This window comes from Pseudorca crassidens, chromosome 5, assembly GCF_039906515.1.
Source record: "Pseudorca crassidens isolate mPseCra1 chromosome 5, mPseCra1.hap1, whole genome shotgun sequence".
Taxonomy (NCBI): Eukaryota; Metazoa; Chordata; class Mammalia; order Artiodactyla; family Delphinidae; genus Pseudorca; species Pseudorca crassidens.
Window position 1 is genome coordinate 62,345,070 of NC_090300.1, and position 16,201 is coordinate 62,361,270.

Sequence of the window (16,201 nt, forward strand, 5' to 3'; positions counted from 1 at the left end):
GTAAGTGATGAATGAATTTTATTTCTGGGATTTACCTCCAACTCCCCACCCCCATGTTGTGAACTCTGTTAACCTAGCACTTGCTCTTGGCACTCAGGAAGCTGTTCGTGAAGGATCTCCAGCAAACTGGAAAAGAAAAGAGAAGTTGCCACAGGTTACAAGGTCTTGGCACAATTACATGTGTAACGTAAGTAACCCTTATTCTCTTTACGAAAGCATTATAGGCTGTAAGTCTTTGACTAGAGTATGAGCACTTTATATTTTCAAACTTATATTTTTAATGATATTTTACAAACAAAATTAATAGCTTTTGGCAGAGTAGGGGGGTGCTTTTCATGCTTGTCAGATATCTCAACAAACTATATTCACTTGGATTACTGTGGTGAGACCTGAAAGGAGCTTTGGGATAAAAACAAGCATTATGCTATTCTGTACATTTTTTGACTAAGAAAATGGTTTTAGTGTATAGAGACCTGCTGGTATGGCTCAGTTACGTTCCCTTTCCTAATATGAGTCAGCTATGTAAAAAAATGTGTTACTGTTCACAGCAAGGAGCCAACAAAAGGTTTTCTTTACTGAAAATCCATCTCTGAACATGACTTACTGACGGGAGAGGTTAGTAAAACAACCTCTCACACCACAATATACATTCATTTTTAACAGTAAAAGGTAAAAGGATATGAAAGTCATCATTTACTATGGCAGGGATATATCCTATTTGACAGTTTCTTACACCTAAGGATAAAGATTTTTTTGTGGGTGTTTAGTACAAGGAAAAATTGTGAAAATGATTAATAATTGCGCCTAGACCTTAGACAGGATTTTTCCTTAGCAGCTCAGAGGTCCTATGTATTTCACTGCAAATTTTTTAACTGTTTTATACTATGTCAGTCATTAAAAATTCCATAAGATACAATATATATGCATTTTATATATATTCAGCTAATGAAATCTTGCTTCTAAGCTTATTTTAAAGGGAAAAACAGTAAATCAACTATAAGCCAATAAAAATTTTAAAGAAAAAAATTTTAAAAATGGGAAAACAGTGTTCTAAAACCAATTTTGTTATGCAGGACTGGGGTACAAGGGTTCCCACTTGTTTTTTTATCTCATCATTTTTCCATAATGGTTGTAATTTAAATGTTATATAATTTAACTTATAATGCGAGTGTTTAGAATTGGGTTTCTTGATGCTCAGAGTCCTTACTGGGTAGATTTATACCCTTGAAATGAGTTAGCCATCCAGGAATGTGGTACAGTTTCATTAAGAAAAGTGTTTTTAAAATAATGTTACAAAAGTATAGACTGCAAAGACAAATCTCAATAATTTTGTTTCTTATCCTTTTTTTAAAATCCATAGTGTGTTATCCAGGATTTTCAAGCCTCAGTACTTCAAGTATCAGATTCAACTTACGATGAACAGTATGTTTTCTTATTTTTTCTACAAGACTTAAAACTTAATAGCTTATTAAAACCTTCATACTAATCTTTTAAAAAAACTGTATACTTAATATATAACTGAATCACTTCGCTATACACCAGAAACTAACAAAACATTGTAAATCAACTGTACTTCAATTTAAAAAAAACTGTAGGGACTTCCCTGGTGGCACAGTGGTTAAGAATCCGCCTGCCAATGCAGGGAACACAGGTTTGAGCCCTGGTCCGGAAAGATCCCACATGCCGTGGAGCAACTAAGCCTGTGCACCCTAGAGCCCGTGCTCTGCAACAAGAGAAGCCACTGCAATGAGAAGCCCGCGCACTGCAACGAAGACCCAACTCAGCCAAAAATAAATAAAAATTTAAAAAAAAGATTTTTTTTGAACTGTGTACTTCATAAATGAGGAAAGAAATTGATTTGTTTAGTTTAAAAAATTGTAGAATATGCTTAACTGGTCTAAAGGTAAAAAGTTAAGAAATACTGAATAACATTTTAAAAGAAAATAAGATATCCCTCTGCTTTCTTATAAGTTGATGATTCCTTAGTAGTTTATAATTCTGAAGAGGATTGTTTTTGTCTTTTGTTTAATATTGTTTGATATGTTTTCAGAGTAGCCGCACAGATGCCAACTGTTCATTATGAATTCCCCAATGGCTACAACTGTGATTTTGGAGCAGAACGGTTAAAGATTCCTGAAGGATTATTTGACCCTTCCAATGTAAAGGTATAAAAGCTTATTTTTATAATTAGCCTGGTTTTTCCTTTAAAGATATCTTGTAATTACAAAACCTAAATAAGACTGACTTAGCTTTTTTGGATGTGCTTTATTGTTTGAAGGTCTTCTGTGTGACTACTCATTTCTATTTTGTTATAGGGGTTATCAGGAAATACAATGCTGGGCGTCAGTCATGTTGTCACTACAAGTGTTGGAATGTGCGATATTGATATCAGACCAGTAAGTGCCAGTCTCATTTATGGCATAAAGGTATCTTTTAGGGCAATCTAGTGCCCCATTATTTATAATGGCCATCATTATTTAAGTTGGCAACTTTGGCCATTGACTTTGAAGTCCATTTTGTAAAAATATGTAAAAAAATGAAGTTCTACTAGAAAAGGAAAAATGCAAAACTCTAGAGCTGTGTCCACTGTGGTAGCTTTTGGCCACATGTGGCAATTCAGTTAAAATAAACAGAAATTTAAATTTCAATTCTTCGGTTGCACTAGCCACATTATAAATGTAGCTAGTTGCTGCTCTATGACAGTGCAGATGTAGAACACTTCCATCATCACAGAAAGTTCTTTTGGACACCGCTGTTCTAGAGATTTCCTAAAACGTGACATACCGAGATACAGATTATTGGTGATTTTTAATGTACCTAGTGCAGTTTTACTTTTTATTTTTCAGGAAGGTGTGGTTTAAGGTTTAAATTATGTAACTTTTACATGGAGTTTAGATATAAACTTCATATTTTTTGTGCTTTTCCAAGCTGTTTGTTTCATCAGTTTATTTCTTGCCAAGTTTTAAGGACTAACTCCATATTCCATACCATACTAATTATTAGATAGATTATATCTTATTTAAATGCTAGATTTAATTTGCAGCCAACGTATTGCCTTGATTTTCTTTGAGTTAATGCATTTGCTTAGAGCATTGTGCTAATAGCTAAGGGTCTATAAAAAATCATGTTGTTCAAAAAAGACTTCCAGGTAGTTATGAAAAATGTTCTTTATTTCAACTAATTACCTGCCTGGGATGTGCTGCTTCTAGGATAATGGGGTTGTAAGCATGCAATTTTTTAGTATAAACTCAAGGGGAAGGCAGTTGATTTGAAGTACATTTACTGTAAGACATTGCTAACTTTGTTTTTTATTGAGTTTTCTCCTTTAAACTATTGTTGACTGCAGAGGAGGAGATGCTTCTATATTCCATTTTCTCTTTCAAAAGTTAGATGATTTAGACATTTGGAATAAATTTTTAAAATATGAATTTAGCCACTATAAAAGCAGGCTGACATTTAACTTTCTGATGCATACATGCAGATTAGAGGTAGATATACTCCTTATTACTGAGAATTTATTTTTGGCGGGGGAGGCCTCAGCACGTGGATTTTGAAAAAGTTCATCTCTGCAGAAGAGAAAGGTAGCAGTCATTTTGGCCAGGACTGTTGTCAGAGTATGCATTATCCACCATAATCATTAAACCTTGCCTAATTTTAAACATTGCAACTTCTAGATGTACATTCTGAGATGATGTAATTATGAAATATACCTCTAATGAAATACTGGCAGCTATCTGCCAGAAAATTATGATTGGATTGTAGAATAATTGCTTTAAGATAGTGATTCTTAAATTTTAATGCACAGTAGAATCATCTGGAGAGTTTTCTTTTTTTATAAATTTATTTATTTTTGGCTGCGTTGGGTCTTTGTTGCTGCGCGTGGGCTTTCTCTAGTTGCAGAGAGCAGGGGGTTACTCTTTGTTGCGGTGCGCAGGCTTCTCGTTGTGGAGCACAGGCATACGGGCTGCAGTAGTTGTGGCGCACGGGTTTAGTTGCTCCACAGCATGTGGAATCTTCCCAGACCGGGGCTCGAACCCATGTCCCCTGCATTGGCAGGTGGATTCTTAACCCTGCGCCACCAAGGAAGCCCTCATCTGGAGAGTTTTAAATAAACCAACAAAAACTTTTCCTGGACCCCATCCCCAGAGATTTTTATTTAATTGCCCCCAGGTATTGGTGTTTTAAAAGCTCCCTAATGAGTTGAATGCAGCCAGGATTGAGAACCACTAGATTAAACTAGTAGGTCTATGTAGAAGTAAAAATTAAAAAAGGGAAAATTTTACTGGAAGACATGGTTTTATTTGTAGTTGTATTTAAAACTGTTGGAAACATTTGGAACTAATTTATTTTTGTTTTCATCCCAGGGTCTCTATGGCAGCGTTATAGTGGCAGGAGGAAACACGCTAATTCAGAGCTTTACTGACAGGTTGAATAGAGAACTCTCTCAGAAAACACCCCCGGTAAGTTTTGTTTGTTCTTTAGTGGTATTTTTCAGTCATATGTATCCTCACTGCTGGTGGAACTTTATATAGTTTGTTTTTCAGTAGGTTGATGGTATTTTGTGTCTGCCTGGTATGGTATTACTTAAAGTTAATACCCCTTATTAATCAAATTTTTCTAGATGACATCTATTAGTTACTGTTGTACTGTCTGAATCTCACTTTATTCATTGATTCCATACTTAAGTACCTATAGTCTGTTAGGCACTAAGGATAGAAAATATAGTCCCTTCCCACCAAGGGCTTAGTCAGTTAGGAGGAGTAGACATGCAGAAAATAAAAACTGTAATGTGCTAAGTGGTTCAGTATGTCATCAACCAGGCCCTCTTAAGAACACTGAGGGGAAAGCACTTAACTCCCTAGGAGTGTCAGAGAAAGCCTCATTAAGAAGCTGTTTGAATGAACAGGAGTTCAGCTGGTTGGCAGTTTATGAAAGGACATCTAGGTAGAGGGAATACCATGTGCAGAATATGAAGGGAAGATGGCATATTCCAATATTTTGAAGTAGTTGGCTTATAGTCTGTGTAGAAGTGGGGAGAGCTATATGGCTGGAAAGATGAGCACGATGGTATATTATGTCCTAGGGCTGCCGTAACAAAGTACCACAAACTGGATGGCTTAAGACAACAGAAATTTATTACCTCTCAGTTCTGGAAGCTAGAAGTCTGAAATCAACATGTCATTAGGGCCATGCTCTCTGAAACGTACAGAAGAGAATTTTTCCTTCCCTCTTTCTAGCATCTCATGATTTGCCAGCAATCCTTGGCGTTTCTTGGGTTGCAGTTATAGCACTTCAGTGTCTATCCCCGTTGACATGTGGCATTCTCCCTTTGTGGGTATGTCCTCTTAAATGAACTCTAGTTGTAATGGATTAAGGGTCCACCCTACATCTGCAGAAACTCTATTTCTAAATTAGGTCACATTCACAGCGACCAGGGATTATCAACATACCTCTTTGGAGGATACAGTTCAACCCACAGAGATAGGTTCCAGGTCATGTCACTTATTAATAGCAAACTTACAAGATAAAATCTGGCAGAGGACTAAAGAGCTTTTATGTTTTAAAAACATCCCTTGGTGCACTGTGATAACTTTCAAAAGGACAGAAGAACCTGGTTTAGGGAGAAGGTAGTTTACGTGGTACATTAGTAACAGAGTAGTAGTCATAGTCTTTAGATTTTTAAACTTCCATCAAGTAGTTTTTTGTAAGGTATTTTGCGATAAATATTACATTTTAAAAAACTTTATTAGAGATTACATAGGCCCTAACAGAATCTATAGAATTTGTGTACTTGATAGCCTTTGGTTTCTCATATAAAGGACTGTTTTACATATGCCACATTTTTATATTTGTTATGTAAGTATTGATATAGGCACAAGATTGATACCTCCTTACATTCTTGGAGATATAGACTGACCTGGCATCTACCTTAATTATAGTACTAATCATTAGATTTCATAAAAGTCCCAGAATAATGAATATAGACTTGGGCTGTCCCAGGTCTGGTCAAGACCAGTTAGATACTATCCTTGTCTTTTAGGAGGCAATTAAAATTTAATGAAATCCATTGTAATAGATATCAACCAGTTCCTCACCTACAAAACCCTGTGTTCATCCCTCCTGCTCTCAGCACCCCTCCCTCCCATTCCACATACCCCTGCTACATACACAGTTATTTCACTGTGAAAAAGACTCAAACTGTATGTTCATATATAGAATAATTGGTAAGTATCAACAATTTGAGAACTATCCCCAGAAGCAAATTCCTAGGTAGGGGGAAAATCTCTCCATACAGGAAGTGAGATAGGGATAGTGCTGAGCCATAAAACCATGTTTATTGAGAGAGTGTTCCAGCAGAACAGAAACACTAACTTGAAAGAAAGCAGTGTGAATAAACTTTCCTGAGATCTTATGTCTGTGTTTTGATTTGGATGGGGGCAGGGAGGAATAGGGAGGGTTGAACTAAGATTCAACCCTTGAGGGATGAACTAAGAGAGGAGGGATTTTGAAGGCCTAAAAAAGTAAGTTAGAAAGTTGAGGAGCACTACAGAAAGGGCAGCAGGTTGGGATAATAATTATACTTGGTGTTGGACAAAATGAAATAATATATGAAGCACTTAGCATAGTACCTGATTTATAGTGTTAAGTACTTATTTTGCTGTTTTAGGATTAAATTCTGAATGCCATGCTGTCTAGTATGCAGTTTTGTAAGGTTTATATAATTTATTTTCTTATTCAACTACACATTACAAGACATAATCAAAGTACTTTAAAATCCTATACAGTAGTCCAACCTATGCCTACTATTAATCTGGCTACTACAAAATAATCATGTGTAATTAGTGCTTGAACCAGACCCACTAAAAGGTCATAACTTGAATTTCCTAAGTTGAGTCACTTGTTCTATTTGATCCTACTAATACTTATTCTTCCCTTTCTATCTTAGAGTATGCGGTTGAAACTGATTGCAAATAATACAACAGTGGAACGGAGGTTTAGTTCATGGATCGGTGGCTCCATTCTAGCTTCTTTGGTTAGTAGATAAACTACTTTGCAAAATAGTTGAAGATTCTTATTTAATTTAAATGTATCACTGGAAATACTGAATTTAGTAGAAAGACTAAAAATCCCCATGGATCATTTATCTTCGCAGTTTTTAGCTATCAAATTAGTAGAGGACCTGATGCCAGTTTTACATGTTCCAAAATGACAAAATGCCTCAATGCCTTTTTAGTGGGTATTGTCAGCCTAATTACAGTTTCCCCTTTCACACAGAGGCGGGCATCTGTTAACTTATCCTCGCCTCTTTTAATAATACTCCCATTGGCTCTGGTCAGGACTTATCTGCAGCACATTTAAAATTAAATCATTCCGGGCTTCCCTGGTGGCACAGTGGTTGAGAGTCCGTCTGCCGATGCAGAGGACACGGGTTCATGCCCCGGTCCAGGAAGATCCCACATGCCGCGGAGCGGCTGGGCCCGTGAGCCATGGCCACTGAGCCTGCACGTCTGGAGCCTGTGCTCCGCAACGGGAGAGGCCACAACAGTGAGAGGCCCGCGTACCGCAAAAAAAAAAAAAAAAAAAATTAAATCATTCCTTCTTGGGTTCTGGTTGCTCCCTGGCCTGTTGGTGAGGTAGAGTATGTCAGGAATTGGTTCTTGGGGCAAATGGTGAAGTCATGGTGTTGGGGTTTGCATGCTGCTTGGACTGGTGCCTACTGTGAATCAGGAGGAAGTCCTTGTACTTATCTGCACCATAAATTTGGAGGATTTCCCCTTCACCTCAGAGCAGCCAAAGTAAATGTCACTAAGTACTTATGCTAAACATTTTAAAAAGCTATTAACTATTAAATGTTTGTAACTGTCCATTTATATATTTCTGGTCTATGTTCTGTTTCTAGTCTTTTAATGATCTTAGTTCAAAACTGGATATGAAACAAAACAATATATGAATCCACTTGAATAATCATAGGGAATGGATTTCTTCTGCTTACACGTCTTAGTAGTAATGTAGTCCACGTTCCTTCCTCCTTTAGTCATTTTCCTCCTTTGACCTTCTGTTTATTTTGCATAGTGCGTGTGTACTGTCGTTTGTGTACTTGTAAAACTTTATCCTAGTTTGAGTTCTAAACGTTACCATTAACCAAATGCTAGAACATTTCATCAATGCTGTACTAGGATCAAGCCTTCCAACAATTTGTTGTTGCCTTAATCAGTCCATCATAGCTAAACTCTTCATCTTCCTTTCCCAGCATTTTCTAAATCCTCATGACAGTATAGAAAGATTTAATATTCTATATAAACTTGGGCAAGACTAAATAGTGTCTTTGCACGTTCTGGAGAGGGCAGAAAAAAGAAGGGTGTAATTTTATTTATTTATTTATTTATTTGTGGCCGTGTTGGGTCTTCATTTCTGTGCGAGGGCTTTCTCTAGTTGCGGCAAGTGGGGGCCACTCTTCATCACGGTGCGTGGGCCTCTCACTATCGCGGCCTTTCTTGTTGCAGAGCACAGGCTCCAGACTTGCAGGCTCAGTAATTGTGGCTCACGGGCCTAGTTGCTCCATGGCATGTGGGATCTTCCCAGACCAAGGCTCGAACCCGTGTCCCCTGCATTGGCAGGCAGATTCTCAACCACTGCGCCACCAGGGAAGCCCAGAAGGGTGTAATTTGAGTACTATTTGGGGAGGGGTTTAAGAGTTCTTCAAAAATTAGGAGTTGTGATAATGAAGGTATTAAAAGAAACAATTTTCTAATAGAAAGGTACATACGTAATTTTTTCTTTCCATTTCACAGGGCACCTTTCAGCAGATGTGGATTTCCAAACAAGAATATGAAGAAGGAGGGAAGCAGTGTGTAGAAAGGAAATGCCCTTGAGAAGAGTTCCCAAACAACTACCTTCTTTGTCACCTTACGTTTCATAGCTTTAGTATACTCAGGAAAAGAACAACCATCTTTTGTAGAATGTTTATACATTTTTGCATATTTCAATTTCCACTTAAATTTTTTAAGGCTTTAACTGGCTCTGTAAATTAAAATAAGTTTGTGCTTTCCTTGAAATGCACTTATTCTTATTACAAGCATTTTATAATTTTGTATAAATGTCTATTTTCTCTAAATATTTTGCTTTCAGTAAAATGCTTTCCAACTCTGTTTATGGTAGAATTGCTTTTTATTGACTAGTAAAACTTACTGCCTATGTTTTTTACCTTAGGCTTTCAAAATTAAATAAAAATTACTAGGCACTCCAGAAATACTTTTTTTGTGGACTGCTGTGTTGTAACTTGCCACTTTAAGTACTAAATATATTTATCATTATTTTGAATGGAAGTACGCACTGTTTATTAACAGTAGAATCCATAGCCCCTTCATATCTAGTAACAATAGTAGTGAAAAGGTTACCTGAATTCCAAAATTACCTTATTGCCTTTGCTATAGCAGTTATATCACTTTCCCACTCTAAGATACGGGCGATTAAAAGTCTGCTTAGATGTCAGAATTTATAAAATGGGAATTTAATCTGAACTTTATACCTGATTTTGACCACTTCCAGATTTAGCATGCCATAATAACACTTAAAACGGTCGACAGTCATATGACTAAAAACACAAGTTATTTATAAACCACTTAATATGTATTTACTTTTGTATACAGATTGTAATCCAAGAAAAACAAAATGGTAAATTAAGAGTTCAGCTATCTTAGACAAGACTTGACTTCTGGGCTTCAGAAAGATGTGGAAACTTTTCCTGAAGAAACTTTTCTTTCTTGCTTGCTAAACTTCTCTTCCTTGCTTTGATGCGGGCTTGTTTCTCAGTTCTCAATCTAGGTAAATAAAAGCATAACAGCAATTTATACAAAACTATTTCCCTGTTACTCGGTACTGTCAACATATGTCCAAATCAATCACTTAAAGACCTCAATCATGCCCGTCTCTGTATTAGGTGTGTAATGTATATTATTAAACTTGAATAATCATTGTAAACCTACACAAGTCAAAGATAAACATGAAATCAAAAGCATCTGTAACGCTACACCAATTCTCCTTCCTATTTCCTGACTGGAAAGAAAGAACAGACCTGTGAGCCTCTAACAGACTGGGCTTTCTCCTTTATTTTTAGAAATAATGTAGTTTTATAGAATACATTAGATATTTTACATCCTGAGATACATCCTGAGGTGTTTAGGAATTCCCTAATTTCAAATAGCACTCAGTCTAACATCATTTCCCCACCACTGAGAGAATAAAGCCATGCTAAGAGATGATGCTTAGTGCTAGCTGGGCTAGCCACTCTGGGTTTGCCTCTACCTATCAGCATCCCAGGGCATTAGGCCTTTGTGCCTCAGCTAAATTATGTTGACTTACAAGGTCACTTTGGAATTATCAAAATTGCAAATGATAAATTCATGGATGCCTAGCCTCTACTGTACTTAAATTGAAATATAACAATACAGTTAAGAGACAGGTACTGGGACTTTCCTGGTGGTGCAGTGATTAAGAATCAACCTGCCAATGCAGGGGACACGGGTTCAAACCCTGGTCCAGGAAGATCCCACATGCCGCGGAGCAACGAAGCCCATGTGCCACAACTACTGAGCCTGTGCTCTAGAGCCTGCGAGCCACAACTACTGAAGCCCGTGCACCTAGAGCCCGTGCTTCGCAACAAGAGAAGCCACCGCAATAGGAAGCCCGTGCACCGCAACGAAGAAGAGTAGCCCCTGTTTGCCGCAACTAGAGAAAGCCTGCACGCAGCAATGAAGACCCAATGTAGCCAAAAATAAATAAATTTATTAAAAAAAGAATTCTATATTCAGCAAAACTCATTCCAGAGTGAAGGTGAAATAAAGGCCTTTATATTAAAAAAAAAAAAAGGTACTGAATAACTACAATATGCCAGTGCTATGGGGGAGGTCACAGAAATTTGAGATAAGGGTTATATTTGGATAGAGATAGAAATACATATACAAAATATATAAGCTACTTTATAAATTAAGTATAAAGTAAGACTAAACAAAGTTGAAATCAGATTACGCATTCTATTCATCAGTCTTTGCTCCAACTAAATTTTGGCCATTTAAAAAAATAAACCCATGTTAAAGGTTTGCTATTCTTAAGAATATTCAGAAGATTATGCTGCATGTTCTGAAGGTAAGGCTAAAGGTAGTTTCAAAAACAATATATTTAAGGCCTGTAAAAGTGACACTGCATTCATAAATTCTCATACATTAAAGTCACGTTATTTACAGCTTCACCTATTAAGGCTAAGGGACAAAAGCATCAAATTGCACATTAGGTTTGGAGACAGCGAGGAGGAAAAGCCAGTGCAGTTAATTTCTTCAATTGCTTATTTCATTTCACCACGCCCTGCAATAACATGAGCTCACATTCTATGCAGCAAAGTATTTGGACCTTCCTTTTAACAATCCAAAAAGATTTAATCATCTACTTCCACAGAACAGATCGATGAACAGAAAGACAATAAAACTTTTCAAAGGATATACATTAAAATGTTAACAGTAGCTATTTCTGGATGGTGAAATTACATAAGACTAATTTCTTTTTTTACCTGATTTTTCTAGTTTTTGGACAATGAACATGTATTATTTATATAAAAGCTTAACACACGTCATCTGATGTAACGATACACTTTAGTACTAATGGTACTTGTGCTCACCTGACAAAACGTTCCACATAGGGCATTGCAAAGAATCGTTTTCTATTGTATCTTTTATTTAGGTACCAAGGTATAGGCCACTGCTTGAACTTGTGCCTGCCAAGAAAACAAAAAGGTATCACCCTACAGAAAACATTTAATACATTTTCACTTTTTTACAGAGTTTTAGCCTTCTTTGAACTAAATATGTTTTCAATAAAATGAGATGTAATTGGCTTTTTAAAGATTTAAAAATTTTTATAGTTTAAATATAAGACACTTATGAATCCACTGCAAAATTGCAGATGTTAATATTTTGCAATGTTTGCTTCAGATCACTCTTTTAAAATATATATATATATATATATATAAAAGTTTAAAGACACAGCTAAGTTCTCTACTTTCACAATAGCTTCTAGCCATAAACTGAAGTGTATCATTACCAGATATATTTTGTACTTTTACTACATATATATGTGTGTACTAATTTTATATATGTACACATACATATGTATACACACATATAATTTGAAACACTGATATTTACATGTATATGTTTTGTTTTTAAAATGTAAGTAAATTGCAGCAACTGATATAGATATCTATCTATATCTACCTCAACATAACAAAACCTAAAAAATCATAATGCTGAGTAGGAAAAAAGGAAATTGTGATTTCACTGTAAACATTTATTTGAAAATATTTCAATTAAAAAAGTAACAGAAGGATTAATTTCAGGGCATATAACCAATCTTCTCTAAAAATCCAGAATTAATCTGTAATATCAGAAGCCTAAGTTCCAATCTCTTTGTAATTTTGGCATTTAGCATATAATTTGACAGGCAGTGCCACTGGAGCAATGAACCACGCTGCTTTAAGCAGAATAGATAAAGGTACTGAATTCCCTCAGTTTATCAGGAATCCACTCAGTTCGGCAGGATGATAGTCTACCACTATTTTTCAACAACCAAGGGAAAGACACATCCAAAAAGTATTCTCTGACATTACTGCCACATGATTTTTTGTCAGAAAAAATTTAGATGTAATGTTTTGAAGAATCTCTGCATTTAAAAGGCCAATTTAAATATTTTAACATGCAACAGAAAATTAGGGAAAAGGCATTGGAATTATAATGTTTCATTTAATAAGCTACATTGGAAAGATGATGTAACTGCTTTTTTTTTTTTCCTGGCCACGCAACATGTGGGATCTTAGTTCCCAGACCAGGATTTGAACAGGAGCCCCCTGCATTGGAAGCGCCACATCTTAACCACTGAACCATCAGGCAAGTCCTGATATAACTGCTTTGTTCCCTACTTTGTTTAACTCCAGGAAAGTTAAAAAGCAAAAATTTTTAAACCTTAATGAGAATAGCACTCTTACAGATTCTAAAATTGACACACATTCTCTCCCGTATCCTCACCCTTTCCTAACTGGCCTCAATTGGATTAATCCCAATAAAGTTTAGTAGAAAATAAAATAGATCCAAAAAAAAAAAAAGAAAGAAAAGAAAAGAAAATAGATCAAAGTTCTTAGGCAGGTGTTTTGGCAATTACTCTCTTTTCTGTACTGGATTACACGGTTACAGACAACACAGCCACTCCCCTAAATCTGGCTCCAAGCAGCCCCATTACCGCAAACTCCATTAAAACAATCTACCAAATGCGTAAGTGCTGTTTTGTAGTGTAATTTCAAGAGTACAGGGAAGGTCTCCAACCACCCAAAATGCCTTCCTCATCTTGCTGACTGATGACAAAAATTTTACTGAACATGCTTCCTTTTGGTAGTTCAACCCAAATGCAAATAAACCCCTGGAAGAGAGAATACACTGGGTCTTCTCAATTACTTACACCTCAGTGTGAATGTTTACTATCACATCCTTTCCCAACGACTGACAGGACTTTGGAACTGGACATAGGGGACAAGATGCCACAAAGGTGGAAAGATTTAATGAAAATAAACTGTTTATTTTATTCAAAATTTGGACTAGGGCCTATCCTAATGGCAATGGGAGCAAACTGAGACCGGTTCATGTGGCCTTATTCCTGGAGAACTTCTTTTTTTAATAGTTCCAGGTTCTTAATGGGCAAAGAGGATAGGTGTGTCCTAAAATTAGCTTCATGGAATTTATAACCCTCTAAAATTACATGTGCATATGTAACTTTTTCCTGGGGAAAGGATCTATAACTTTCATCAAATTCTTAAAAGGTCATTTGATTCACGTAAGATTAAGAACCACTATTATAAAGAACCCATAAATAACTGAATCATGGGAATGGGATGCCTGGCTATCAGATACAGCTACCTTCATTCATATCCTGAAGTTCAAAAGGGGTTTGGGGGCCTCTTTGTATATTAGATACAGCTAATATATCTCATATTTTTAAAAGATGCTGGATGGGGAATGAGGCATGGGACTTCACTCTCATCTTAGAAGAGCCACTATGTACCAGATGATTCTTCCAAAGATGTCTCTTCTCCAAGCACCAGGTCTAGCTTTTTCTTGACCAGTCTGAAGAAGTCTGAGGGCATCTTCCCTTTCCTGGACAACTTTATCTAATGCATCCATGGAATCTACTACCTGAGAAGAGAATAGAAAGATATAATTTCAACAATCACCACATGACAGAATTCCAAAGAAAGAAAACACACAATGACTATGCTACAGAAAACCTATGATGAATCTTTCTGTCAAAGAACCATTCTGTCAAATATTTCCTAAAAATCTTTCTGGCTGGGTATGCATATACATAGGTGTCTGTAATATCACTTTTTGTAATTTTTTTCAAGTTTAGTTTCATTTAAATGAAAATCTATTCAGCTCAAATTTCCATATATTACTTTTGTTTGGAGTAGGATACACTTGCATAGATTCCTTTTGGAGACCCAATTTGACTCATCATTTTAAAACTCAATGAGCTATTAAGAAGTGATTAACAGCTGCTTTTTAAATATTAAAACCTATGTTTTGGCCTTAATTAATTAGTGTGTCCCTAACACTCAGGTGCAGGTATTTTGACCTACTTGGCAGCTGTTGCTATTATAGGGAATGGAATACCAACCTATCCTGATACTAATCTCCAAAGATCCATCAAGACACAAGAAGATACCATTAGAACTTCTATTTTTTTTCTCCTTCTTTTAACATTTCTATTATGTTTGACATTGTACATAATATATTGGCTGAGCAATATATATTTTTTCAAAAATAAATATTCATACATTGGGGATTGTAATGACAGGTGAGCTAAATTTTTTCATAATTCTAAATCCTGAGAGCCATTTTTAGGTAGTGATATATGTGTATTATCTTAAGCATCATAACAGCTATGAAATACTGTATATAAATACTTGTTCCTTATAAGAAACCTAAAAAGGGGAGGGGTATTAGATTATAAAGATAATTCCCCAGGTAGCTGTGGAACCTAAGAGAGATGTGAAAGCCACATATTTAGATAAACTACTTCATAATCTATATATGCAGCTCACACTCAGCACTTTTATGGCCTACTTAACTCAAAGCCACACTGAATCCTCACACTACATGAATTTCTACAAAATCCTTCAGAAATAAAAGATGGGTAAGAATGACAAATCCCATCTTGAAGACAGACAAACTTAGAAGAGTGAAGAGACCACACCGATCAGGGCCTAATACAAAGCTCTCTGACCCTTAGGAACTCAGTAAACCTGGCTGTTGACTGACTACATTAAAGAGTCTGCCCAAGGTCAGGGCTGAGGTTCCTAACTGAAATCTAATGTTAGCTCACAAAGATAAGAAAATAAATGGCTACCAAGTCCACAGAGTTAACATCCAATTATTCAAGTTCATGCCAACAGACGAGAAAGAAAATCAAAAGTATCAATTAGATACACCCCATTCAAAAAAGCCAACTTCAAAGAGCTTTCTTTTCTAGTTTACAACTTTCCCAGAGCCAAAAGTGTCCTTACATAGTTCTGAAGCTTCAGCTTATATCTTAAATTGAGAATAATTCTTTTAAAACTTTTCTTGATAAATTTTCGTTAGTAGTATGTCACAAAGTGTCACAAAGCACTGAGAAAACTGTATTTGAGGTTAAAAAAATTATAATCACTTTCAGTTTAAAACTGTTACTATTTTAGATTCTACTAATTCAGAAAGTATAGTACATATGATTTACTGGGCTGAAGTTCACCTCTGAAATATATTTTTTAAAGCAGGGAGAGGGGATAATCTATTATTGAAGTTTAAAAGTCTTATTAGAACAGCACCATTATAGCAAAAGCTTTTTCATCAAATAAACAATGTGCTACTTATAAACAGCCAATCCACCTAGAAGAGTCTCTAAAGCATAACTTTCCTTAAAAGAAGAGTTGCCAAATATACCTAAAAATAAAGTAACATTACTTTACAAATGTTTTGTAGCAATGAAAACATGTACCACCACCCAGATCTTAGTTTCTAAATATACCATTCTCCATTCAAAGGAATCAGGGTTCCCCTGTAAAACGGCTGATTCCAGGATTGGGGCAGGAAAAGTACAGGATGAATCCAGAATATCTTGCCGTTCC

General features: G+C 36.0%; 2 protein-coding genes across 8 annotated transcripts in view; one reads left to right on the plus strand and one right to left on the minus strand.

Moving 5' to 3' along the window:
- Positions 1-9,149, plus strand: part of ACTL6A (actin like 6A) — a 27,568-nt gene extending 18,419 nt beyond the window's left edge. For all 3 annotated transcript variants that reach the window (XM_067738116.1, XM_067738117.1, XM_067738118.1), the window contains exons 8-14: positions 98-187; positions 1,361-1,422; positions 2,051-2,165; positions 2,316-2,396; positions 4,365-4,460; positions 6,947-7,033; positions 8,793-9,149. In XM_067738116.1, the coding sequence (XP_067594217.1) occupies positions 98-187; positions 1,361-1,422; positions 2,051-2,165; positions 2,316-2,396; positions 4,365-4,460; positions 6,947-7,033; positions 8,793-8,873 (612 nt within the window). In that variant the 3' untranslated portion in view covers positions 8,874-9,149. The remainder of the gene's footprint in view (positions 1-97; positions 188-1,360; positions 1,423-2,050; positions 2,166-2,315; positions 2,397-4,364; positions 4,461-6,946; positions 7,034-8,792) is intronic.
- Positions 2-16,201, minus strand: part of MRPL47 (mitochondrial ribosomal protein L47) — a 33,158-nt gene continuing 16,958 nt past the window's right edge. For 3 of the 5 annotated variants that reach the window (XM_067738119.1, XM_067738123.1, XM_067738121.1), the window contains 3 exons: positions 14,101-14,231; positions 11,672-11,767; positions 8,792-9,821 (listed from right to left, as the gene is read on the minus strand). In XM_067738119.1, coding sequence (XP_067594220.1) covers positions 9,698-9,821; positions 11,672-11,767; positions 14,101-14,231 — 351 coding nt within the window. In that variant the 3' untranslated portion in view covers positions 8,792-9,697. Of the gene's footprint in view, positions 127-8,791; positions 9,822-11,671; positions 11,768-14,100; positions 14,232-16,201 lie in introns of those variants that run through there. The other 2 variants (XR_010943573.1, XM_067738120.1) reach the window with 2 other exon arrangements.